The sequence below is a fragment of the Lissotriton vulgaris genome, chromosome 9 (assembly GCF_964263255.1).
Source record: "Lissotriton vulgaris chromosome 9, aLisVul1.2, whole genome shotgun sequence".
Lineage (NCBI taxonomy): Eukaryota > Metazoa > Chordata > Amphibia > Caudata > Salamandridae > Lissotriton > Lissotriton vulgaris.
This window is the reverse complement of record NC_141697.1, coordinates 1106201944-1106229846: the sequence shown is the minus strand read 5'-3', so window position 1 is coordinate 1106229846 and position 27903 is coordinate 1106201944. Positions and strand designations below refer to the sequence as shown.

Here is a 27903-nt window from a genome sequence, read left to right as displayed (position 1 = left end):
ACTGACGCGTTTCGCTCGCCTGCACAAGCTTGATCACATGACGCGCTTATGAATAGGAAGCTCTGAATACCAAAAAAAGGCACTAATGGTTGTGGAAAGTGCCTACCATGTGCCTAAAAATGAAAGACAGACCATGGACAAGCATGTTTACCGATAAACTACCCACAGATCTTCAAAACGAGGAAAAGAAAAGACATTGCAAATAAAACCTAATATTGAAACTAACATTCTAATCCAATCCTGAATCAGAAACTCGCGCATTGCAAAAACATTGGTGCACAATAATTGTGCATAGAAACATTACAGAAGTCACATTTCTGAATGTCAACCACCTGTGCAAATACGCGCAATTAACAGGGGCGTAGCTAGAGCTTGTGGCGCCCGGGGCTATCCCTCGGATTGCCGCCCCTGGAGGGGGGGATGCTGGGGAAAAAAGACGGCGAGCACTTGAAAGAGGTCAGAGAGACACGTAATATTGCTGCTAATAGTTACCTCGCTCATGCAAGTTACATGCACATACATGACGCGGTCCAAGGCTACACAGTTGAATACACCGGTGACTGGCAGTACAAGAGAGAACATACAGACAATTGCTTTCTTCCAGACTTGAGGTTCCACACACCTCTTCAAAGATTGCTTGCACACCTGCAGTGTAGGAAGAGTGAGATCATCGACCAGCTCTTTCCATATCCTCGGAGGTTAGGGGATCCAAGGGAGATCCCGAGGTAGTGGACCAGGTGATATCTAAGAAGGTCTCCGAGATAGCATCAGAGGTTAAGCCTGCCATCATGGTTGTCAGCAGAGTCCTTTAGGGTCATAGGTTCACTTAGCACCTATAGGTCAGTAAAGCTCTGGTCACCAGTAGCTCTGAACAGTGTCTCAGATCAGGGGATGCTGTCTTAACAGATGTAATTATGTCCTCCAAAATCTTGATGATATTTTTAATCAAAGAAATCAGCCTGATCATCACAGAGTTCCTAGGAAGATGTAATATCTTGCTTTGAGCAATCCAAGTCTGTTAGTCCCCGAAGAATTTCAAAAACCTTTTTTGCCCCATTGTTGGCTCTAAGAATATTATTAGCATAAAATGGCTTTACCGACCTCTCTTTTATAATCACCTACCACACTCTTAAGACACTTTTTATCTGCACCGGAATAACCCCTAGGCCATTTGCCAATATGCATCAGCCTAACACCTCCATGCGTTACAACTCAGTGTCTTGTGGGGTGATTGGCTCAGCCTGCTGGGGATCCACTGATGCAAAAACTGGTGACGTGTTTAATATTGGTATAAAACTGAATGCCCAAAAGATATTTGTGTTTATGTGCTAATAAACATGAAAACTTGTCAGTGAGTCCCTCATCAGGTGCAGAATTGATATTAGACTAGCTTCCTTCACAAGGACCTGGGTCTGAATTTATGACTACAAGGCAAATTTTAGGGGCCATCTTTAAATCTGAATAGCCTTATGGCCGTCACTAAGGTGGCACGTTAAAATGCAAACAAAAATTAAAAAAATAAGAATTTGAAATGCACCCCCATGTAAATTTCATAAACAGATCAAAGCAATCGACTGAACGACCTTTGAATGCACTGAATCTGAAATGAGCAAACAATGATGGCCAATCATGTGAGTGCAATCCCAGGTAAACACCATACACAGGTCAAGCAGTGGATCTCTGAAATTCTTGCTAAGAAGCAGCGCTCCTAGACAGAGTGAGCATGATGTATCACATATCTGAATGCAATGACAGAAACAGCAAAATACAAGTCTGTTGACACACCATGGTAAACACAGCTTTTTAGTGTGTTTTAAAAACACGCCCTCAGCGCTCCTAGACAGAGTGAGCATGATGTATCACATATCTGAATGCAATGACAGAAACAGCAAAATACAAGTCAGTTGACACACCATGGTAAACACAGCTTTTTAGTGTGTTTTAAAACCACGCCCTTAATTAAATCGGCCACCCGCCTTTGAGAGACCCCCCCATTTTTTTAATCCCACTTAAAGCCCTGTTGGTTTCTATGCTGCCCACTGAAAGCTCTCTTACCTCACTCTTGAGTGACTCGCTCCAAACTCCACAGTCTCTATACCAGGCAGCCAGTGGTGGTTAATTAGAGAGTAGCACAGCGCTGACTGCCCCAGGCCAAAATGAGCGCGAGAGCGCGTAGCGCCTGACGTGCACTGCTACGTCCTACTCATCGCGATGCGGGGGCAGGGCTGGCAAAAATTATAAATTATTTAATGTCGTCCCAGTGCCGTCATTGGTAGCGCTCGCGTGCTACAAGTCTGATTGACGTCCCTGGAGGCTGGGAGAGACGGACAGCAGCAAATTCAAACGCGGGAGTCTGGACCGGAACATTGTGGCCGCAATTTTTGAAGCACTGATCTGACCTGCTGCTGCTGTTATATCCGCGATTTTACGGCGCACTATCAATAGGCTCATAACTGTGCCGAACTTGAACATTTTAACTCTGTACACTCAATGTAAAGCCTATGTGTGATTGCTTTTTATCACTTTGCGCCGACCACGCTGTTCACCACGTTCACTTGCGTCGTCACCTTCACTTTGTTATCACGTTGTCACCAAGTGCCAATTGGGTTGCTCCATGAATGTCTTTCATGTACAGTGCTGCTATCTAACTGTGCTTCCCATTTCCATGAAAACTGGTGATTAATAACCTTTTTCACAAATGTACTGAGACTCCTTGTTTTCCTTCCTTGTAATACGTATTGTATGCAATTGTCTAACTGTCTTTGCTACTGTTACCTAGTGGGACATTGCTTGCTATATATACTTCATACCCAGTCCCAGCTTGGTCTATGGGTTTCACTCCTGTTCCTTTTCACGCTGTTATATCTGCGGCAGTCACACTTCAGGTGCGAGCAGCGCGCACTTTCAAACTGGGCCATGCACGGGCTTTCTAATTTATTTGTGGACAGTACACAGCGTCCCCAAAAAGGCCCAAATAAATAATAAAGGCCGCAACAGGCCACCAGTGCCACGCGACGGCCCCGAAATTGTGCCGCCTGGACTGGACCCCCCCCTCACCCCTCCCTAGCTACGCGGCTGGCAATTAACAATATCCAAATGTCATTTTGGCATAATATTTTTTTATCTTTAAGAAAAAAAATCAAGTTCAAGAATTGCATTCATATTCCCAATACAGTTGTGATGGTCAGAGATAGAACAGTGTCTATGCAAAGCAAGTGCTACTGACATAGTGTTCAGCTATCATTATTGCTGTTGCAGGTAAATCACCAACTATTGGGAATATGGTAGTAGACAACAAATAAAGTGCAAGTGCAAATTATCATAATGGCCAGAAATTATGAGATGTTGAAAGGGGCAGAGGCTATGTCAGTTGAAGCCCAAGCGTAAACATTTAGAAAGTGCAAATGCATATGATTTCATAGCAATATACAGAGAATGTTAAAAAGGGAGGATTAAATTACGTACGCCTATACTAAAAACCCATTAACATAGAATATTAAAGAGAGCTATCAGGTCTAAAAAAAATCGGCATATGCAGCCTTGCCAAACAGTCTGTAAAGTGCTATGTTGCAGAATACCTGTGCAAAATTAGTGCAAAAAAATCAAATTACTATAAAATATAATACATAATAAAGCATCATATATACTCTGTCCAAGCCTGGACAGAGTTGCCCTCAAATTGCCAAGAATTTTTAGAAAAGTCAGGAATTATTTACATATATACACAAGAAATAGTTTTAGAGTATGATTCAATATTCAGATAAAACGAGAAACATCATGATGGGGTAAAGGAAAAGGAAGAGCTCAGTTTAGAATGCATTTATAAAAAGTTATACATGGCTTCGCTGTTGTTGGGGCCCTTTGGCATCTTGGTATCGAGGGACAGTATAAAATGTGTCTCTAATTGATGAAGGGCCTTTTCTCGAATCCCTCCCCGTCCGGAAATGGGAACGGCCCCTAAAACTGTATACTCCAAATCTTGTAGTTTGTTATTATGAACCAGCTTAAAATGCCTTGCCACGGGTAATTGGGGTCCGAGTTGACAATAGCTCTTACATGTTGCAGGATGCATTCATGCACAGGGAGCTTTGTGCTTCCAATACAGTTGAGGCCGCATGTGCAGCGTAGTTTGTAAACAGCATATTCAGTGAAAGATGTCAAGTGTTCCTTAATGGGAATTATCTTCTCCCTAAAGGCTGTGGTGTAATCAGCAGTGTTGGTTGCGAATGTGCATGCACGGCATGAATTACACTTAAAGAAACCTTTCTTAGTCAGCCACGTGTTCTTAGATGTCGTTTCTGAACTGGATTTAACAAGGGCATCCCTCACGGAGGGCGCTCTTCTAAATGTAATGGCAGGTGTGTCTGGTAGAATTGATTTAAGTGTAATATCTGTCAACACTATTGGCCACAGAGAATATATAATGCTACGTATTTTGCTCTCCTGCTGACTAAAGGTCGTAATAAGTCTTACATTTCTTTTGTCAGTATCAGCATCAAGTGATGGTGGGACCGAAGCTGTTAATCTGTCTTTTTTAGGAATCAATAATTCCTCCCTAGGTGACAAGTTAGCTTTAGTTAGAGCTTGATTCAATGTTGTTTTAGTGTATCCTCGTTCAAGAAAACGGAGGAAGGCCTCATGTTGGCATGTATCGCATTCAGATTTCTCACTGCAAATACGGCGTATAGCGTGATGGGGGTGTGTACTTTCCGCATGCAGAATATAAAAAAACTCATCTTTTTCCCAGGATAGGCTGAGCTTCTGTTTTCATTGAGTACGGGTCAAAGCGCCAGGATGCCCTTGGTGGTGACAGGTTGCGCTATATAAGTATGCCACAATACAATACACAATACAATACAATAATTGCCTGCTGTTGCCTTGTGATGTAGTTTGGTGTGTACCCCTCCCTCATTTACATACAGAGATGCATCAAGAAATTCAACGCTTTTGTCATCAGTATTTGCAGTGAATTTCAAATTCAAGTCATTGCTGTGTGTGTGTGTGTGTGTGAGACGAATAGTCTTTCTTTAATTGTTTAGTGTTTATATTTTGTTTACAAATATTTATCCATTTGAACATAACATTATTCACTTTTTCATTCTGCAGGTTTGGCTGAACTGGGCACAGTTTGTGATGCATACAGAAGTTGTTCAATTAGTGAAGATAATGGATTAAGTACAGCTTTTACAATCGCACATGAACTTGGCCATGTGTATGTTTCATGTAAATATTTTGACCGAAAACGTATATATTGTTGTTGCTATCGATGAATGAATAGATACAAGTTCATTTTTAAGGATTTACCAAAAAGTTTTTAGTCGTATTGAGTTGGAAGCACATGATTTAAAATTTAAAGAAGTGGATCGGCTGGCTTTTGTACAGTAGATTCCCAGTGCATACAGTCGGAGTACTAGTCCTGTCAAGGACAGGGGTGAATTTGTTGTCCCGTTGGCAATTGAGAGGGTCCATTGTAAAACTTTGTTAAGGTATGGGTAGGGGTTTCTCCCTTGGGAACATACAAACAAATAATATAACAGGTTTAAAGTATAATTCTAATCTATTTACTATTCCAATAATGTTCAGCCGTTACATTTATACATGCAAACATTTGGGAGGAATTCCAGAATAACTCCTGGGAACTGCAATTGTCTCCGTTTCAGAAGAGGACTCCTGAAAATGTTCTTAGAATTTGACCACAAATGCTTTTTTGATATTCCCGAAAGTTCATTACAGGGGGTCAAATACTACAGATTTTCTACCTTTTGACTCGACTTCTTCTCGACATGAACATCTTTCTCAAATGTGGCACTTTGACTACTCAACTGCCTTTCACTGTAATTGTATCTTCATAAGGTATCTGTTTCTTATCCATAAACAGATTCCAGTCATCCGTGTCGATTTTTTATTTTATTGCTTTATGGTCTAGCAGTTCTCACGCAGGAGTCTGCTATTTTACAAACTGGTGTATGATCGGATCTATTGAAGGGCTTTGTCCAGCACATGACTCTGCTAACTCCCAGAATGGTGGGCTGTGTGACTGGTAAGAATGACCCTCACTATTTTGGTCATTTTATGGGCCTAATTAAAGATTTGTTTTTTCAATGATTCAGTATGTCTTCTCTTGGAAATTCAGGAAAAGATGACATTCACATTAGGATTAAGAGAAAACTACTCACAGAAAACGCCTTGTAGATTCAGTTCTCTATGGTAAGGAAATGCCATGTCGCATTCATGGCTTGTATGTAGGGCATGCTGATGCCCAGCAAAAAATAAGACTAATCCCCTCTCTCTCTCTCTCCACGAACATCTTTTAGGCTAACATGCTTTATAAACAATTAAAAATTAGGACAATGTAAAATTTATGGTTGTAAAAATAATATGCCCTAGAAGTGTCTTGTCCAGCTGATCTCTAGGCACGTTTGATTAGGATTTTATGGAGCTATGTTTAGGTAACAAACCGATGGCTATTTGTAAGTGCAAATTCTCTGTGAAGTGCATAAAGTGTTATTAGGTAACCTCAGAGATTGCGCTCCTTAATACAGAAGGGAATATCAAAGTCTGGGCTAGAACATATCTCACAATACAGTCTCACCACTGAAGTGCTATTTTGAGTTTCCATAACTTGCAAAGGAGTCTGAATAATAGAAGTAACTGGGACTGGAATCTATGTGTGTTTTCCCTTTTACACCGGGTTAGGTACAAGTGATTTTCTGCTTGATGGATTGTATTACCTGAAATCTCTGTATTGGGGCAAATACAATATTTGTGTATGTGCCTGCAAACAATATATCAGAGAGACTGTTATACCTTTTCAAGGCTTGGGAAAGTGAAATGTTCTACTACAGTAAGTGCAGCTTCACTGTGGTCTGATGAGAATATTCTACATTTACAAGCTTAAGCTGCCTTAAAATGGGGCCAAGTGAGCACCTGAATTCCACCAGTGCTTCTACGGAATGTTACCGGGATTCCAATTTTACACTGAGTTGCCCCAATGGTATCAATAGTAGTGGAACGAGGGCCATATAAGGTCCTTGACCATAGAGCACGTTCTTATGAGCCCTCGAAGTGTACTTCAACCACACAATCCAATGAAGATCAGCTTGTGCCTGTCCCTAACTTTAATTTACATATGTGGCATAGGCCTCCCAAAAAAGTACCCACTTAAGAAGGGTTAATTAAACTGGGTGAAGATGTATTCTCTGCAGCAATTATAGAAAGAATCAATGACTGATCATTCAAACTCCTTTCCAACTAAAATCAAGAAGCATACCTCAAAGTCACTTTATCCTGTATTGTACTCTGCCAACCATTTACGCTTAGTTGGACCATTAAAAAAATCACATTCAAAACAAGGACAGAATCTTAAGAAAAAAACGAGTGCATATAAAAAAGAGTACCCAAACTAGGTTTCAAAGTAATCATAACAGGAGAGTAAGAACAAGGAAAAAATGGACTTCCTAATAATGCTCAAACTCTCATACTTGAGGGCTATGTACGCAAAGAACAGGACAATCTCAAAGTCAAAATTTGTTTGCCATGTCATTTCTAACTCTTTAGATGTAGATGCTACTGGCACGATAGAGAAGGGTAGTAGATTCTTTCCCAGGTGCACAGTAGAACATGACAACTTCAGAATAGTCTCCCATCATATTGACTTTGTAGATCTATTTCTAGACAGTCACCAAGCATCAATATGCTTTGTAATATGATATTGTGAAATTCATGAGTCAGTACTTGATACTCATAAGATCGTTCGTACAATGTTTTCAATCATTGGAAAAAGCAAATGGCTTTTATTTAATCTCGGTATACCACCAGGTTGTACATTTGATAAGGATCTAGTTCAGATTATGCAGGAAATTATAGCTATTTTGCTTAGCGAGAATCTAGGCCAACATCTAGTAGGCGATTTTAATACTAAAATAATAAAAAGAGCCTCTGTGAATATTAGGAGTGAGAAACAAGATGAGTCTTAGAATATTCTAGAACACCAGCTCACTTAGCAAAAAGTGGATACTGAAGTGAATAGATTTTTAACTACTCTTCTAGACTGATGATTCGATCTGTTGAATATTGCATTAGTGGTGTTTGTAGAGTGGTACATGCTGCTGAATGTGCTGCCTCACCATATTTTGAGTGAAGCTAGTAAGTGGGAAAGCTTGCATGCGAAGAAGAAATGCATTCAATATTGTTTAGTGTCTCAGAAGCATTGATATTTCTTTATACTGGTAATGTCTAGTACCTCCTGAACTAATTAGTGATAGTGTTGAACAGTTAAAAACATGCTAGGGGCTTTCATAGTAACAAAATATGAGTTGTTTGGGATGGGAGGAGAGGGACATACTGCTACATATCAGGGTTTTGGAACGATTACAACTTCAAGTATAATATAAATACTCGGAGAGCAATTTATATGTATAATTAACACTGTGGAAAAGGTTTGTGGTGTGAATGAAAACAGCAGTCCTTCTTTCACTGAATTACCAGGCATTGTTTGACAATCCTTAAATCTTTGTTTTAAAAGATTGGAAGGAAATGTTTCACCATCTGCAACAATTTGTCGCTTAACAGATTCAATATGCCTCATGATGATAGCAATAAGTGCAAAGAAGAAGGCGGAAAAAATCAACAGTATGTGATGGCTCCAAGATTGGACTTTAACACAAACCCATGGATGTGGACAAAATGTAGCAGGAAGTACCTCACTGAATTTTTAGAGTAAGTCTAATGCAGCAACATGTACATTTTTCGATAATGCAAATATATATGAGTTTCACATTGATAAATTTTAAAGCTCATGCCGTCTGTCCATGACAGACGGCACGGATGTTAAGACAACTGAATATTCTCCAACATTGGATCTTTTATATATTCACATGCTTAAATCGTTCCCCGTCTTCAGACTGGGAATACCCGGTAAATTAATATAGCAGTAAACCATGTAAAAATATACAGCATAGGTATATAATGCAAGAGGGCCGTAGACTTGAAATTACTTTTTATCTTTAGTAGCACATCCAACTCATTTGAAAAAACCCAAGTTTCAGCCAATGAGTTACCCCCAGATGCATCAAGCATCCATTTTGCGATTCCTTATTAGCGAAAAATAAGGAATCGCTAATGAGGAATCGCAAAATGCTATGCAAGAAGAAATCACTTTAAAAATAGCGATTTTTTAAAATTCCATAATTGCGACTCGCAAATTGCGAGTCGCAATTAAGGAATACCTCCCTATTCATTCCTATGGGCCTAGAGGCCCAAAGGAATGAATGGGAAGACATTCTCAATTTGCGATTCGCAATTAGCGAATCGCAAAATGAGAATGCGATTTCAAGGCAAGGGTGCAGGGTGTCCAAAGGACACCCTGTTGCACCCCTGAAATTGATCTGTGCACATATGTTGAACACACACATGTCCTCAGGGCATGTGTGTGCACAACATGAAACGTTGAAAAATGCACTTTAGTGCATATTTCAAAGTTTCCTGCAAATGACAATGAAGTTGAACTTCATGGTAATTTGCGAGCCCTATTAGCGAAATCGCTATTTTTTAAACTTTTATGCATTGCATTTAAGGAATCACAATTTGAGATTCCTTAAATGCAAGTAATCACAATTTAGTGAATTCTTAATTTGCGATTTTTGCATTTGGGATGATGATGCTGCCGAATGCAAAAATACCGGTAAACCTGAAATTGTTACCATTTTGATCTGCCCTGGGTTTGAACCGAACCTATCATTACTGAGGTACCCTGTGTTGTTTTTGGGAAAAATTACTATTTCATGGAGCAGGGAGACCTTTTGTCAAGACTATCACCCATTTTCACCATGGCTGATAGAGAAAGGAAGTCTCTATTTAAACCCTTTTCATCTTGCAATAACAAGAAGATTTACACAAATGATCCAAATTATCAGTGTATTTATTGCCTTTATCCACTTCATAAGGCATCAGAGTGTGTTATTTGTAAGACTTTTTCAACTAAAACTCATAAGGACAGGGAAAAGAGGTTGACATTATTTCTTATGGACAAACAGGTACAAGCATCAAATGTTTTTCCAATCGCAAATTGGCCTTTGGAGATGCATGAAAGTGTTTCCTATGTGCAATGTAAGAATTTGCAATTATTTGCAAATTCCTAAATTGCGATTGCATTTAAGGAATCGCAATGTGCGATTCTCTATCCATAATGGGTCCCCTGTTCAGCAGGAGCTTTATTTTAAATGGAAATAGATAGATGGCTCATGGGAAGATGCAATCTTTGGCACCAGGAGCTTGAAACAAGCTTTAACATGGTGGAGGATCCCAGGAAACCTAAATGCAGGTCTCTCTGGTCAGATGCAGAGAAGGGGCTCCACAACAATGTGTTGCAATTCCACACCATAAAACTAGCCGTACAAGCATTTCTCCACAGATCGGCAGGTCAATCAGTCCTTGTCAGAGCAAACAACACAACATCCATGTTCTAGATAGCCAATCAAGGGGTAAAATGGTCCAAAATCCTTTCAGAAGAAGCTCAGCTGCTGTGGAACTGGGCCATTTCTCACAGGATAGACATTGCTGGGGACATCTCCAAGGCTACCAGAACAATTACGCGGATGCACTCTATCTGCACATTTTGGATTGTCAGTAGTGGTAACTGGAACAGAAACAGGTAGATTACAACAAGAAATGCATGTGCTTCTCAAGCAGATTTTTGCTTTCTAGGGGCTCTTTCAATCTGTTGGTCCAAGATATTTGCCTACGCCTTCCCTCCTATTCCCCTGATCCCCAGGGTGTTGAAGAAGGAGAAGCTAGACTATTGCACTCTGATCTCCATTGTTCAGGCATGGCCTCGCCAGTACTGGCACAGTGAGCTACGGCAGCTGTCAGCCTCTCCAGCCATTTATTTGACCGTGCATCCCAGGATACTTTACTGATAGCAAGGAGAGATTCTACAACACGACCCCAAGTCGCAGTACTTGACAGCATGGTAACTGACCACCTAGATTTTGGCCATTTGAATCTACCACAGGAATGTAATCCGATTCTGTCACTGGCTCGAGCTTCAGCGACTAATTAGACTTACAATGCAAAATTGAAGTGTTTGTGTCTGGTGCAGGAATAATGGTCATCATACATTTCATATAAAGCCTATTCTGATCCTTCCATGTTTGTTACATTTGGCCCAGAGTGGACTCAAATATTATTTAGTGAGAGTCCATCTTACTGCAGTATCAAGATGTAGAAGAACTGATACATCAATATCTACTCTGTTTTCCCACAGGATCATTAAACAGTTTATGAAAGAACATTTCCACTTCTTTGACAGTCTCTGGTTCCATGGGAACTTAATAAAGTCCTCAATCAACTGATGTTACCTCCTATTGAGCCTATACAGAAAGCACACTTAAAATGTGTTTCTTGGAAAACTGATCTTGTTCTAACTTAACATCCATGGGAAAGATTCAAGCATTCACGACCAGGTAACCTTTTCTCCAGTTATTGAAGGACAGACCCAACCCTAAAGTCTTTCCAAAAGTTCCAACTAATTTTCATCTAAATGAACCTGTCATTGTTAGATTTTTCTTTCTAAACCTATCTTTAACTGCAGAAGGATTGTCATATTCTTTGGACTTATGGAGAGGTCTCAAATTATATATATTTTCTTTAGATGAAAGAAGGGAGTGAAGAGCGAGATAGTTTACTGAGGTCCTACACCTTAGCCCTTCCCTTGAAACTGTACAATTGTTATCAAAGAAGGGGTAGTTCCTCCTGATCCAGGCGTGTACACAGAGTTGTAGCGGATGGCTCTGTTGTGTGTTGCTCAAAGATCTGAAAATGGGATCTATGTGCCCTCACACACCTGTTAGGGTGTCCTGCTGCATCATTGGGCTCTCCTCATCAGGGAGGCGCTGGCTGCAATACCTGACTGGCCTGGGGGCTTCTTTATTGGAGGTCTTTTGATCTGAGGGTGCCGTATAAATGAATGCAAGTGAGGGAGTAAAAGGGTTGTGTGGGTGTGTAGTGACTAAAATAGGTCCTTGTAACCTAGGACAAAAACACTTTTAATGAGGAAGAGTACCAGGGCTAAGTAAAAACAGTGGTGCTAATGTGTGGTCTTGAGGGACCAGGATAGCTACTAGTCTCAGGTGTTGACTAGTTAGATGTGGTCAGTCAACATGATTCGTGCCATAAAAGCCCCATTGTCGGGCGGCACTTCATCAGGACCTAGAAAAAAGTGTTGTACCAGCCCTTGTCTGAGGCTGGTGGTCTCCCCACTAGAAGAGGATGGCCTATTGGTGTGGACTGGATACCCATGAGTGGGTGCTGGTCGGTGATTCCACCTCGATTGAGTCAAAGTTGGGCTCCTCAGGCGAAATGAAGTGTCCCGACCAATATAAGGGACACTTTGTGGATTATCCAGACCTCCGTGACACCTACCCATCTCCATTCAGGCTGGAATCTATATTGAAATTCTATATAGACGAGGCAAGGGACATACCCACATCAGAGCAGCTGTTTAGTCAACCACGAAAAAGGTCAAGCCCTGTCCAAACAGGGTATTGCCCATTGACTCTCAGCCTGCATTGCTTTCTGTCATGCCAAGGCCAATCGTCCTCTCCACGGAAACGTGAGGGTGCATTCTACCAGGGGCATGGCCTCAACTGCGGCACTCTATGCTGGGGTGCCCTTGAAATACATCTGCCCTGCAGCCAATTGGAGAAGCATTCATAAGTTCATGAAGAGTAACTGGCTATATGTGGACGCAGAAACTGACACAGTGGGACTCGGAGTTCTGAGAAACCTGTTTCATTTAACGTAATCCTGCTTCCCGATTTACTGTATTTTATAATGTGTACTGCTTGCTATTCTGATTGAGGTATGTGAATATAGGAAAGATCCAATGTTGGAAAATAAATTAGTTCCTTACGTGTAAATCCAGTTTTCCAACATTGATATATTTTATATATTCAAATGCGACCCTCACTCCTCCCCGGTCCGAGGCTCACTGTATTTATTCTCACACTTGTGCTTTGAAATCTGAGCTATGGTGTCCTATAGGGGGAGTAAGAGAGCTTAAGCATCCACCTCATTGGCTGAAGTTTGGGTTCTTTCAAAGCAGGTGGATGTGCTAGTAAATATACTACGTTGTTTCAGGCTTATGGCCCTCTTGCACTGTATACTGTATGCTGAGTATTTTTACACTGCTACTATATAAATGTACTAGAGATTCCCACTCTGACAATGGGGAAAGATTCAATCATTGGAATATATAAAATATATCACTGTTGGAGAACTGGACTTACAGATAAGTACCTAATTTCTTACAGTGGATAGATATGAAACATATTTAACTGTCCCACAATTTACAAATAGATGCCTGCCTTGGGAGTGAAGGTTGATGTCTAGAATTAGTAAGATAAATTCAAAAATATATTTCTTCTTACAAGGGACTCAAGTTTTTATACTCTACTCTAGTATTAGTGACAGTGGATTTCCATCAGCTTCAACCCACACCATACATTTTTGTAACAATGTAAATAAATAAGTATGTTACATTTTGAAAATAAATAATCACTAGGTATCTTTCATTACCACAGTAACACCAAGCATTCAACAAACAACAAAGTTACAACAAAATTGAAGAATAATTAGGGTTAATAAAAATATCTTAAAATATAGAAGGTGGTAAATTGAATCATTTAAACGTAGCAGATATGAGTTCAAGCGAATGCTTTCACTGACATGGAACAGAAAAGTAGGGTCCTCTAGTCCGTCTTCAATTGGATTTATTTTTGGTTCAAGAAATTCGCAACATGTAGATTTAAAGCTTGTGCCTGATCAATTTCTTTACATTTCTCAATTTATTGTAATAAAATAGTACACAATTACAATAGCTTTATATAAAGAAACCATTTTATGTTCAGATGGAGAAAATACGAACCAGTTCATCAAAAGTAGTAATACAAAATTGAAAACACAATTTAGTCTAGAATTTCACAACCTGCATACATGCAGTTATACGGATAATCTTTCAGATATGCACTATTAAAAAAAACTGTGACACAATTAATGAAAGTTGAAATGCAACATTAATGCAGCATCAATGGCAGCCTGTTTAAAGGTCCAAATAGCTCAGTTTCAGAGAAGCCTTCAGCTTTGGCTAGGCTTCATTTGCTCACATAAACTCTCTTCGTCCTGCTGAGAGTTATGGAATTATTACTTCTCTTCAAAAGTTTTAGTTTCTTAAGCCAATTGCATTGACCATGTTTGTTTTCGAATTGAAAGAAATATACTCCTTAGAGTTGGTGATATCAGCACTTTTGTTATCAACCTCCTTCTGGGGAACTATGATTTAATGGATGTATCCATGAAAACTATTGTCCTTACATTTTTGTGACCCTTGTTATATACATCAATGTAAAAGATGAAACAATTAAAAAATCCTTGTGCTGCGGCAATTAGCTGCGTCAGGCGGCAGCATTGAGGGGATTCCGCTAGTGGGATCAGATTGGCATTTCTACATTAGGTGACATCATTCATGGTACGGTGCTTAAATCCTTTAAACAGTTGCAAGAGGAATTCCAGCTTCACAAAACCCAGTTGTTTAGATACCTTCAATTGCAACATGCTCTGAGCCCTGCAGGCCTGCAGGCCTGCATCTTGAGGACCTTCCCGAGTTCCATCCGCTTGAGATCCGGTTCCTTATGGGGGATCCTGGGGCGCACAAAATAAGACAAATATACCAGACATGGACGACGCACTCCACTACTACCTTACATAAAACAAGGAAGGCGTGGCAGGATGACCTCCCCGATCTGACGGATGATGATTGGGCAGAAGCGATAGCTAGCCCTCGGGGTGCAGCAGTAGCCTCCAGCTACCGTTTAATATAGTTCAAATACATCACTGAGTGTACTACACCAGCGTGCGGCCTTGGAAGATGGGAGTGTGCCCTCCCCTATGTGCCTGTGTTGTGATAGGGAGGAGGGGACTTTTTTTGAGCTGCTGAGCATTGCAGCACTTTTGGCGCAGGGTGTCGTCTTGCCTTGGTGAGGTATTGGCCTGGGACCTGCCCCTTGATCCCCGTTTATTCCTGCTCCATAGTATGGAAGACATCAGTGGGAACCGGTATAAGCAACACCTACTGTTCCTAGTCTTGACGATTGCTAAGAGGGACATAGTCCACTTGTGGAAGGGAACCTCGCCACCGACGATAGGTAAGAGGCAAAAAGAGTTAGATAATGGTATGGGTGCCAAGATAGTGGTGTTCCAAGCGAGGGGTTGCCCCTTAAACATAGAAAGATCTGGTCCCGGTGGGCTACCTATTGTGGTGTTGACATTCCTCCTCTTCCCTCGCAATCCCCTTTAGAATGGTCTCCTGAGTAATTTGTGGGATCACAGGTCAGATGTGCTCTTTCCTTATCTTGGTCCTATGTGTATTTTGAATCCTGCTTGCCTTTGTGGAGGGTGTGGGGAGGTCTGTGCGCAGTTCTTTGTTTCTTTTCCCGTGTTTTATATAAGAACAGTACCCTTTGATATTTCTATTGTCGTTGATTCTTGGATACTTTATCAGGTGCATACTGCCGGCCCTGTGCCGGGTTGGTAATGTAACATTTCAATAAAGTATGGTTTTTTAAAATAAACATTTAAAAAATCAAAAATTGGGCAGGTTCACGGTGTTCTCCTTAAGGCCCAAGTAGCACCTAACAAATATGTTTGCACATGGTGGTGAAACAGTTAAATATTTTGTGTTCTATATTTCACTGGCCTCACCTCCAACACCACTTAACGGCCTTACTCCCATTAACTAACAGATTCACCTCAAATCCTTTAGGTTACTGAGTTACCTAAGAAATCGGGCAGAGACAGTTATATGTATACTGTTGGCCTCACTTGTAAGAAATGACAGATAAGGTTTATAGAGGTAGAAACAAGTGGTGAACAAATTTGTAGCTGGCAAAGTGAATTTTCTATGATGGGTATTGGATAATACTTTTCTGTTTAATGCTACTGGGAAGAACAATTCCAAATCTTAGAAATAGTCTTGAGATACTACAAGGAGCAATCCTGACCATCAAAGCAATTAGATGGCATGTTGGAAAAGGTCATACAATACACCAAATATGTGATTGGGGGTTTCAGTCTCTCCAGATTAATATTCCAGCCTTCAATGATTGAGGAGCCCTGACAAGCCAAACCTAGGACCCAGCTGTTCTAGACTTCGCTTGGCATTATCAATAATGTATCTATTATAAACAGTTTGTTCTGTTGACTTCAGAAGGCAACCAAGAAATATGATCTGCATTGAGATGGACCAAAAGACCTACCTAGGTTTGCAGTTTGGCATTTAGCAAGTCCTGTTTTGAAATCCCTTAACTATGATCAGGTATACATTTTTTTTTTTTGAAAACCTTTATTGTACCTTCTTACAATTACACAGCTAGTCGCCTACAACCCAGAGGGGCCGGCCACTACATTAGAAGAAATAGCAATGACAGCCTTGCGGAAGTGAGGTCCATGTGGTAAAGAAGCTACTGTAGTGAAAAGGCTCGCCACAAAAATAAATGAAGGTCATTAGTCCAAATCACATTTCAAAATAAATGAGGTTTTCATTTTTGTTTTTTGAAAAGAACCAGAAGAACAACAGGAAATCACATTGCGATCATTGAGGAATAACATTGCAGGATAGCTGTAGGAAAGATCCTCAGGACAGGATAAGGTGCCATGTAGTATCTAGGATTTAATGTCGAACGTGGGAGAACTGCCACCCCCCCCACTCCTCTACCCAAAAAGTGTCCCTACCTCGACTGCCCCCCTTCACTCCATCCCTCCCTCATCATCCGATTCCAACGGGTCATCTTCTGGCAGTGGATCGCAGATGTCACCTCGATACACATTCCATGGGGACCACACCTTATTCCACTTGCCTGGACATGCACGACTCAAGTACACCGCCCTTTCAGTTATCGTTGTTCTGTCCATATTCATGCACCATTGTGACTTCGTTGGAAGGTCTGCCGCCCCCCAACGCTGTGCAATATCCCGTTTCGCTACAATCATCCCTAACGTTACCCAGAGTCGACCATGCCGGGACAGATCTGTCGGTTCCCACACGTTGAGGAGACACCGCCTTGGCTCTGGGAGAACCGAAATCTCTAGTACCTGGGATACAGTACGCAGAATCTGTCGCCAATAATTTTGTATGCGTGGGCAGTCCCAAAACGTATGGAAGAAGGTGCCCTCTTCCCCGCAGCCACGCAGACAAAAAGGGTGTGGTGTTCTGTGGATGCGGTGTAGCAGTGTTCTGGTGTAGTATACCCTATGAAGAACCTTGAGCTGGACTAGTCTCATCCTAGCTGAGATGCCCACCTCTTTCGGTGACGCCAGAGCCTCATTCCACTCATACTCATCTAGGGCGCCCACCAGGTATACATTTTTTTAAAGCTGAATCTTACACTGAACTGGAAGCTGTGCCTATTCCTTGTGGGAACGTTTTATTTATTTTTCTTTCTTGCGTGGACTTTTTATTTATTTTTCTTTCCGCCCCCCCCTGCCTATAGGTCGCCCCGCTCCCGCCACCCAGCTGACCCGCCCTCCCGGCTCCTCTCTTAAGGGGTCTGCGTGCAGGGTCAGGGAGCGACCGCTGAGCCTTCTCCAAGGCGAGGTCGCCCCCACTCCGCTGCTCCTGCCTGCCACCTGCCCGAGCCTCACTGCTGCCTACTGCCTTCTGAGCGCTGCTCCGCCGCCGTCTGAGCGCTGCTCCGCCGCCCGCAGCTGCTTGGACATATTCCCCCCTCCTGCTGCCCCCGCTGCTGCCTACCTCGTTTTTCCGTTTTTCCCGCTCCTTTACCTGTCCTGCTGCCCTGTGCTACCCTTACCCCCTCCTCTGCCCTCCCCCCTGGTCTCCTACGCCGACCGCCCTGAGTGCCCCCTCCCGCCTCTGACCCCCGCCGACTCCGCCCCCCCCCTGCCCATAGGTCGCCCCGCCACCCAGCTGACCCGCCCTCCCGGCTCCTCTCTTATGACGTCTCCTGAGCGACCGCGCAGCGGACGTGCGCAGCGGGAGCACCGATTGAGCGCCGAAGGTGCGCCAAAGGTAAGCCCGTCTGCGCCCGTCCGCGCCTGGACCGCGCCCAGTGCCAGGACCCCTGGCCCCCGCAGACCCCAGCCCACCCGCCAGACGTACGACGCCGCCACCCTCAACTCACTCAACACCGGCCGAATCCCGGGATGCTACCGAGCCACCCCGAGACGAACCCACGGACCCTTCCGCTGTCACGCCAGCAAGTTCTCCTGTATCCGGACCTGCCCCGCACCAGCACCCGCCAAGCCGAACACCAGCAGCAACCACCTCAAGTGCATCCTACTCAACACCCGCTCCGTCCACAGACACACCATCGAACTCTGGAACCTCCTCGACACCACAGCCCCCGACCTCGCCTTCCTCACGGAAACCTGGATGAACGACTCCTCAGCGCCCGACATCGCCATCGCCATCCCAGAGGGCTACAAGATCACCCGAAGAGACCGAGGCAACCAGACTGGAGGAGGCATCGCCAGCATCTACAGGGACACCATCCGCATCACGACCAACACCGACGACACCCTGACAACCGCCGAACACCTGCACTTCCAGATCCACACGGACCCCAAAACCACCCTCAGAGTCACCCTCATCTACCGACCCCCGGGACCACGCACACAATTTAGCGAAGACATCGCCGACTTCATCAGCCCGCACGCCCTCCCCTCCGCTGACTGCATCCTCCTGGGGGACATCAACTTCCACCTGGAGAACAACAACGACCGCAACACCACCACCCTGCTTGACAACCTCGCCAACCTCTGACTCAAGCAGCTGGTGACCACCCCCACCCACCTCGCCGGACACACACTCGACGCTGTCTTCTCATCCAGCAAGGACATCGTCTTCAGCCACGCCACCGAACTCCACTGGACGGACCACAGCTGCGTCCACTTCAGCTTCAGAAGATCCACGATCCACCACCACCAGCAACAGGTTGCTCGAAGAAACTGGAACAAGATCACAGCAGACCAGCTCGCCGCCTCCCTGAGCCAGCACCCTCCCGCCAGCTCAGCGAACCCCAGCCAGGCCGCCGACAACCTCACGAAGTGGATCAGCAACTGCGCAGACGACCTCGCCCCACTGAGGACCCCGCCTAGCAGACCCGGCAGCAAGAAGGCCCCATGGTTCACCGACTAACTCAAGAGCTCCAAGAAGAACTGCCGAGCCCTCGAGAAAGCCTGGAGAAGGGAGCCAACACCGGACAACATGACCACCCTCAAGCTCGCCACCCGGAAGCACCATCAACTGATCCGCGCCACCAAGAAAACAGCATTCAAGGACCGGCTGGACAACAACGCACACAACTGCAAGGAACTCTTCAACATCGTGAAAGAGCTCTCCAACCCCAACGCCGGAAACAACGACATCACCCCGTCGCAAGACCTCTGCAACTCCCTCGCCTCCTACTTCCACAACAAGATCGCTGACTTACACAACAGCTTCAGCCCACAAACAACGCTCCCAACGACCGCACCAACGCCCCCCACCACCACCCTCAGCGCCTGGACCCAGATCAGCACAGAAGACACCATCTGCACGATGAACTCTATCCACTCCGGATCTCCGACCGACCCCTGCCCCCACCACGTCTTCAACAAGGCCGACGCGGTCATCGCACCCCACCTGCGGGACATCATCAACACCTCCTTCGACACCGCCACCTTCCCTGAGAGCTGGAAGCACGCCGAACTTAGCGCTCTTCTAAAGAAACCAACAGCGGACCCCAACGAACTCAAGAATTACCGCCCCATCTCGCTCCTCCCGTTCCCAGCCAAAGTCATCGAGAAGACCGTCAACAAGCAGCTGGCCGCCTTCCTCGAGACGAATGGATCCCTCAACCCCTCACAGTCTGGCTTCCGAGCCAACCACAGCACCGAGACCGCCCTCATCGCTGCCACCGATGACATCCGAGCCCTGCTGGACAATGGTGAAACAGCGGCCCTCATCCTCCTAGACCTCTCCGCGGCGTTCGACACTGTTTGCCACCGCACCCTAGTGCAGCGCCTCAGCAACATCGGAATCCAGGAGAAGGCCCTGGAGTGGATCATCTCCTTCCTCGCTGGAAGGACACAGAGAGTCCGCCTACCACCGTTCAGATCTGCTGCCACGGAAGTCATCTGCGGCGTTCCTCAGGGCTCCTCGCTCAGCCCCACCCTCTTCAACGTCTACATGAGCCCCCTTGCGGCCATCGCACGCCAACACAACCTCAACATCATCTCCTACGCCGACGACACCCAGCTGATCCTCTCCTTGACCAACGACCCCGCCGCCGCCAGAACCAACCTCCACGAAGGGATGAAAGACGTAGCCGAGTGGATGACGACCAGCCGCCTGAAACTGAACTCAGACAAGACGGAAGTCTTCATCCTGGGATCCTCGCCCTCCGCCTGGGACGACTCCTGGTGGCCCCCCGCCCTGGGCACCGCACCCAAACCGACAGACCACGCACGCAACCTGGGCTTCATCCTGGACTCCTCCCTCTCCATGACCAGACAAGTCAACGCCGTCTCCGCGTCCTGTTTCAACATCCTGCGCATGCTACGGAAGATCTTCCGGTGGATCCCCACCGAGACCAGGAAGACGGTCACCCAGGCCCTCGTCACCAGCCGACTGGACTACGGCAACGCCCTCTACGCCGGAACCACCGCCAAGCTCCAGAAGAGACTCCAGCGGATCCAGAACGCCTCAGCCAGACTCATCCTCGACATCCCCCGACGCAGCCACATCTCCGGACATCTGAGAGACCTGCACTGGCTCCCCGTCAACAAGAGAATCACCTTCCGTCTCCTCACCCACGCACACAAAGCCCTACACGACCAAGGCCCGAGCTACCTCAACAACTGCCTCAACTTCTATGCTCCCAAACGCCCCCTCCGATCGACCAACCACACCCTCGCCGCCATCCCCCGCATCTGAAGAGCGACAACAGGAGGAAGGTCCTTCTCCTACCTGGCCGCCAAGACCTGGAACACCCTCCCAACCGACCTCCGCCTGACCCAAGACCACCTCTCCTTCAGGAAGAAACTCAAGACCTGGCTGTTCGAGCAGTAGCGGACCCCCCCCCCCCCCCCCCCCACCCCCTCCAAGCGCCTTGAGACCCTCCGGGTAAGTAGTGCGCTCTATAAATGCCTTGATTGATTGATTGATTGAAGAATGTGTTCTTTCCTTGCTCTCTCTTCAACCACTTGTTCTCCCTACCCCTCCCACTTCCACTCTTTTTTTTTTTTCTCCCCTTTTTTAATCCCTTCCATGTGTCGGACAGCCTCGGACGTCTGACCTCACAGAGGTCGTGTGCGTGGGATGTTCGGGGCCGTCTGATCTGCGCACGCATCAAATTCGCCCGCACTGCGGGGGAATTTGGCACACATCGAAGAGGTTAATACTTAGTTTCTGTTTCTCTATCTGGTGCGTCCTTGCCTTCTCTCTTGCTGGTCTAAGTCATTATCTGTTGATGATCCTCTCTTCATTGATTTCGTACACAGCAAGTTTACTGTGTGTTTCTGTGAGAAAGTGCCATCTTTTTAGCATGGTATGCCCCCTTTTTTGCTGAATTGCTGAATTGCTGATGTGCTTTGACTGAGTGTGCCCTGGGCTCCTGCCAGTCATGTGCCCAGGGCTTGTGTTCCTTCCCTAAAACTGTATTGAAGCTGACACCCAATTGGCATCTCTGGCCACATGTCAGCCCCTGGTAAATGGTACCCTAGGTACCCAGGGCATTTGGACCAGAGAAGACCCCTAAGGGCTGCAGCACTTATTGTGCCAACCTTGGGTGCCCTGCACCCTGACACCCACACCCTGCCTTGGCAGACTGAGTGTCCTGGTGCAGACCTAAACAAAGAGTTGACATGGCACATATCCCTGTGTGCCATGCCCACAAACCCACTGCCCTGGCATACGTCAGTCACCCCTCTAGCTGGGTGCCCTATGCCAGTGGTGTGGGCACAGGTACATCAGCCCTGTGCCCCTACCGTACCCAGGGCCATTCCACAGCACTGTAAGTGCAGTGATGCCTTTAAGAGTATATGGTGCTGGGAGGTTGTCCTTACGAACTCCACAGCACCATAATGGCTACACTGAAGACTGACAAGTTTGGTATCAAACTTCTCAGCACATTAAACCCACACTGATGCCAGTGTGGGATTTAATGTAAAATGCACTACAGAGGGCATCTTAGAGATGCCCCCTGAAAGCTAACCTACAATCCACGTCTGGTCTGAGAGGCTGCCTAGGCTGCCACACAGCAGACATGTTGCTGGACCCCTGGGTGGAGAGCCCACACCCTCCTAGGCATGCAACAATGCACATCCTGGGCGAGGTGTTAGGCCTCCTCCCCCAGGATGGGCAGGGGGAAGCTTCAAAGGCATACCGCCTTTGTGAGCTTCTCCAGACCACTTGCTGTACTCCGCAATTGGCCCCCACCAGTTCTGACCCCCACTCTGGCGGGAAGACTGGCGGGAAACCCTGCGTGAGGAAAGGGGGTGTGCCAGCCTGTGTCAACTCCACCCCTCAGGTGGGAGAGACGAGGTGTAGCACAACTCTAGGCTCCGGCCATCTTGAGGATGGGGAGCCCTGCCCCCCTCCCACAGGAGAGGAGCAGGATAGGGAGTGTACTCACCCCAGGACAGGGACCTATTGGTCCCTGCCCTTCCTCTACCTGTAACGCCCCTAAATGTAGTATTTATGTAGTATTTAGGGGTACCTGAACCTTGCTTCCTGAGATCCCAATTTCCAAACAAGAAAGAAGACCAAGAAGAAGGAGACCTGCCGTGCAGCTGCTAACAAGAGGACAACACCAACTGGCTTGGCCCCAGCCCTACAGGCCTGTTGATCCTTGAACCTGCTCCTGCTAAATCCCGGCATCTACTGAGGACAGCAACCTCAAGAACCCCGGAGGGACCTGCCTGCCTTGACCCTCTTAGAGACTGGGACTCCCATGAGCAGTGGCTCTGCTCAAATAGCAATACCCCTGGTGCCAGCCAGGAACCACAAATCCAGCCCACACTGCTCCTGCCGAGCCTGGCCTGTGCCCAAGTGGACAAAGAACCTGAGGCCATCCCCCCGGCGATTCTGACCTGGAATCCAGTGCCCAAGGACCCTCCTAGACGACCCAGACGACGCCTGCAGACTCAGAACCAGGGACCCCTCCTACTGCGACAAGCAGAGGGCAGGATTTCCCGACGTCCAAAGGCACCCCTGCACCCGGCACCCCCCGGCCTCCTGTGCCCAACTACAGGGTGCCTACCTACCCTCCAAGATCCCAAATTACCCCTCGAAGTGTTGGTCGCTCCAGAAGATCCACCGTCCCGAGCCTGCAGCCTTTGTTCCCTTTTCAAGATCACCATTGAATAACGTTGAGCGCCCTACGGCTCAAAAGCACCCTGCACCCAGCCGTCCGAGTGCCCCTGGCAGTGCAACCTGTGTCCTATCCTACTTCCCCATTTGCCCTGAGCAAGTGACCATGAGCCCAGCTCCCACAGCTGCGTTGCCTGCAAGCCAGCAGCCACCAACCGAAGGCCCCCTGGATAACATTGGGCCGAACTACCTCTGCACCCGGCTGCCCCTGTGCCGTTGAGGGTGTATCAACTCTACCAACTTGACCCTGGGAGACCCTTGAGTCTATGCCCAGAACTGTAACTCTGCCAGTCAAGTACTTACCTAAAAAATGCTAACTCAACTTTTCTTCCATAGGCTAACATCGACTGGTTTCACTTGGAAATTCTTCAAAGTGTGGAGTTTTGGAACTTTCAAATATTCACCTAAAATCAGCCGAACCACGAATTCTGATTTACTCACCTGTTATCAGGAGAGACCTCAGTGCTGCACCTTTTAGCTCGGTACCAACCCTGAAAAGTAATTTTTACCGTACATACCAGAAACTTGAATTTTCTTCCATAGGAAACCACTGTTTTTCTGTGTCGATTTTTGCAAACTACAAATATTCTTTAAAAATCGTACCAACTACCAAATTACTTACCTGTTTTAGATAGAGGTTCCAGTGCTGAACCTAGGAGTGCAGTACTGGATTGCAAAAGTAACGTTAACATACTTTACCTGCAAATTGAATTTTCTTCTATAGGAAACCATTGACTGTTTTTCTGTGAAATTTCTTCTAAGTGTCGATTTTTGCAAACTACAAATATTCCTAAAAAATCGTGGCAACTACCAAAACGTAATTACTTACCTGTTTTAGATAGAGGTCCCAGTGCTGAACCTAGGGGTCCAGTACTGGATTACAAAAGTAACGTGAACCTACTTTACCTGCAAATTGAATTTCCTTCCATAGGATAACATTGGTAATTAAAACTGAAAACGTTTTTAAGTGCTAACTTTTAAAATACAATAATATTCCTTAAAAATCACTATTGTAACTAAAACGCTTTCACTTAACTGTTTACAGCTCATGTCCCGGGACTGAATCTAGGATCCAGTCCTGTGGTTAGAAAAGTAATCTACAAAGTAACTAATTGCATTTAACCAGAAATTCCCATTGAGCTCAATGTTGCATTGTGTTTGAAATTGTGTTGCCTATTGCAACAAACTGTAATGCATTCAGAAAGTCTATAGCCTATTTGAAAAGTATTTAATTAAAGTAACTCATCCTGTGAAAGTATATTTTGGTACCTTGTTGGTTCTAAAGTAAAACAACTATATCTTTCAATACAAAACAATTGGCCTAGAGTTCATTTTTTGGGTGTGTGAGACCATTTGCTGACTGAGTGTGTACAACAAATGCTTTACACTGTCCTCTGATAGTGCCTTACTGCTCGATCAAGCTACCAGTTTAGAGAGTAAGGTTATATCTAACTTTAGCCTCTGCCAAACCTCTGGGGACTTTGGACTCTATACACACTGTACCTTACTTTCGTCCAGTATATATAGAGCCACTTTCCTACAGTTTTGTTAGTGGCTTAATGCATAGTGTAGTGGTGGCTGCTACAGAATGGAGGTGGCTGGGTGGGGTTGGATAATAAAAAAGAAAAGTATCACTTACCTGATTATGGCCGCAGCTTCTCCTCCGTCATCTTCTCTTACTGGCTCCCGGCAGCACACATGCTTCCCTAAGCCAATCACGACGCTGCTGTCACCAGTATGACAGCAGCTTTGTGATTGGTCTGAGCGGCCTGTTTGGCCGCTTAGACAGTGCCTGGGAGCCTTGGGACGGTTCTCCACCCAGCTGTGCAACACAGCCAGGTGGAGAAATACTAAGTGTGCATGACTGTTTGGAAGGCCTAAGACAGCCGGCCAGACTGTAATGCGCACTCACTGTGCACCAACCACTCCTCCTCCCTGTGTCCCCAGCCCAGATCCTCCCCACCCTAACCCGCCCGTAAGCCCATACTAAAAATAAAACGATAATGTTTATTCTAATTTTGTTTTTCGTTTTTCCACTTCTCTTAGTGGGGCGATGCTCCTCTGCCTTCGTGGAGGAGCCATCGCTGCCATAGTGATGGCCCCCCTGCAAAAAATGACGAGGGGCCATCAAGTCTCCCATATCTCAAAGCTAATTGTTGGGCTGATTAAGTACCCCATACTCCAGGGGAACTTTTTTGCTTTGTTTGCTGCTGGTGACTTTCCTTCTGGTCGCGCTGACATCTTGGGCTGCTTTCCGAGATACCGCAGCTCACTTGCCTGCGAACAGCACACCCTGGTGAGGCTCGCTGTCCCAGGGTGCACCGGCCCCTAATTAGCACATTGCTCACAGCTGTCGCAGGGGGAGGCATTGTGATCGCGCTATAAAGCGCTGCCTCAACCTCCGCGACGCGGGACACTCCAGGGGAACTTTTTCGCTTTGTTTGCTGTTGGTGACTTTCCCTCTGGTCGCGCTGACATCTTGGGCTGCTTTCCGAGATACTGCAGCTCCCTGGCCTGCGAACAGCACACCCTGGTGCGACTCACTGTCCCAGAGTTCACCGGCCCCTAATTAGCACATTGCTCACAGCTGTCGCAGGGGGAGGCGTGGTGATCGCGTTGTAAAGCGCTGCCTCAACCCCCGCGGTGTGGGACGCGCGCGGGTGCACCGGGCAAAGCAAGGGCCAAGGCCGGGCCCGTCTGAGCCCGTCTGGGCTGGGCCGGGCCACTCCCCCAACATTTTGCTTTTTGTTAGCTGTCCTGTTGTAAATTACATTTTTTTAATTTAGTGTATTGTTGAGTCAGGGGGAGGTATTGTGTGATTGACTGAGCAAACTACATGGTATATATTTATTGAACTCCTCTGGGAAGCACGTAGGTTCTTTTATTGACAAATCCTAAATATCGTTCTTAATTCAGGAAAGGAAGACCCAAAACCAATAATATGGGGAAAGATACTCCCCCGCCCGTAAGGCCACTCACTAGACATAGAGCACAAGTCCATACCACAATTGTTAAACCCACAGCTATTGACAAAATGTTAAGGCAAGCAATAGGAGGCGTCTCCAGTGAAATTGAACGCACTGAGAGACGCCTCTCTTTAACACCAATACTCCCTAGTTCTACTCCTCCTATTGAGCCAATAGCTCCTTGTTCTTCCCAAATAATAGACTCCCCATCCATTTTAGACTTCTCACCTGCACAAGTAATTGTCACGCAGGAGTTACCCAGTAAAACATCTAAGGGTGGGGGTGGGAAAAAAAGGTTATCACAGGAAACAAAAACTGCACAAGGGAGGGAAACCTGGGAACAACACTGTAGTGGAGGGGCCCAACCATTCGCAGTTGGGGAATTTGGCTGGTGTCAATAATAATGAAGTAATAGAGCCACCTATTTGGGTTTCCCATGTGATAAAGGAATTAAAATCCCATTTTGAACATCTTATTAAAATCTGAGCTGGCAGCTGTATTCAGCTGTATTGATAAATTATCCTCATTGGTAGATTCTTGGGGAAGTAAGTGGGATACTGCAATAAATAACACTCATAGTTATAAACCATTGGCTCATACCTCTATATCCCAACAAATCCCCGTGATCTCACCCATCTAAACTGTACCATCCCTAATAAACGAACAACATCCACCAGCTCAAACGATTGCACCAAAGGGGACGATCCATCCACTTCAAGAATGCCAGGGTCCTTTTCCTCTCCATCAAAGTGTGACCCATGTTCCATCTAATGCCCCAGGTTTGAGAGCTTCAGTAGCATCCTTGCATTTCCCTTCAGAACACTGCCATCCTAGAAAGGGCAATGGAGATAGCAACACTTTACACCGACCTAACCCCAGGAAAAATAATGCCACCTTGCCACGTATCTACCTGCCTCCACTCCATATGTGGTTATACTTGCTGGAGCACCGGAGTTGGAACCAGGTAGTGCAGAACCCTAACTGAACTAAAAAATAAAACGATCCACTGGTTAAATAAAAACAGACCATTACCACCCCAGATCCACAGCGAAATTTTATTCACGCGTAGGGTAAGTTGGCAGGGGCTGAGGCGGAAAGAAATTGTGGGAAATTGCTTCTTGATAAACTTTAGGGATAGTCGGGCAGTTCATCACATTGTTGAGTGGGATCCCCACAGGGCAACTAGTGGTATCCAGACACTTCCCCTAGGGTATTTTTATCCCCCCAGCCCCCTACCTCCGAGTATGGGAAGTGTGTTCAAAAAGTGGGAGATGAGAGCCCGGCCAGGTAATCCATCTAATTTGGGCTGGGGTTCTGAAATTAATTCACCTTTCACTATCCCCGCCAGCAACCGATACAGTTCTCTAGAACAGGTGGATTGACTAAAACACTGTGTTAAACACAACATATCAAAATATAACCAGCTAGCTGACCCTAACAATTATGAAATAATTGAACCTGCTGATGGGTTCACAAGGGAAAACCTAGACGGTCTACTGGTGGCTAATATTTTAG

General features: G+C 45.6%; 1 protein-coding gene across 1 annotated transcript in view; it reads left to right on the top strand.

Annotated features, from left to right (window-relative positions):
• The window catches only part of ADAMTS9 (ADAM metallopeptidase with thrombospondin type 1 motif 9), a 914249-nt gene that overhangs the window by 222830 nt on the left and 663516 nt on the right, over positions 1-27903 (top strand). The window contains exons 9-10 of the mRNA XM_086939088.1: positions 5107-5212; positions 8572-8718. Of these exons, the coding sequence (XP_086795214.1) occupies positions 5107-5212; positions 8572-8718 (253 nt within the window). The remainder of the gene's footprint in view (positions 1-5106; positions 5213-8571; positions 8719-27903) is intronic.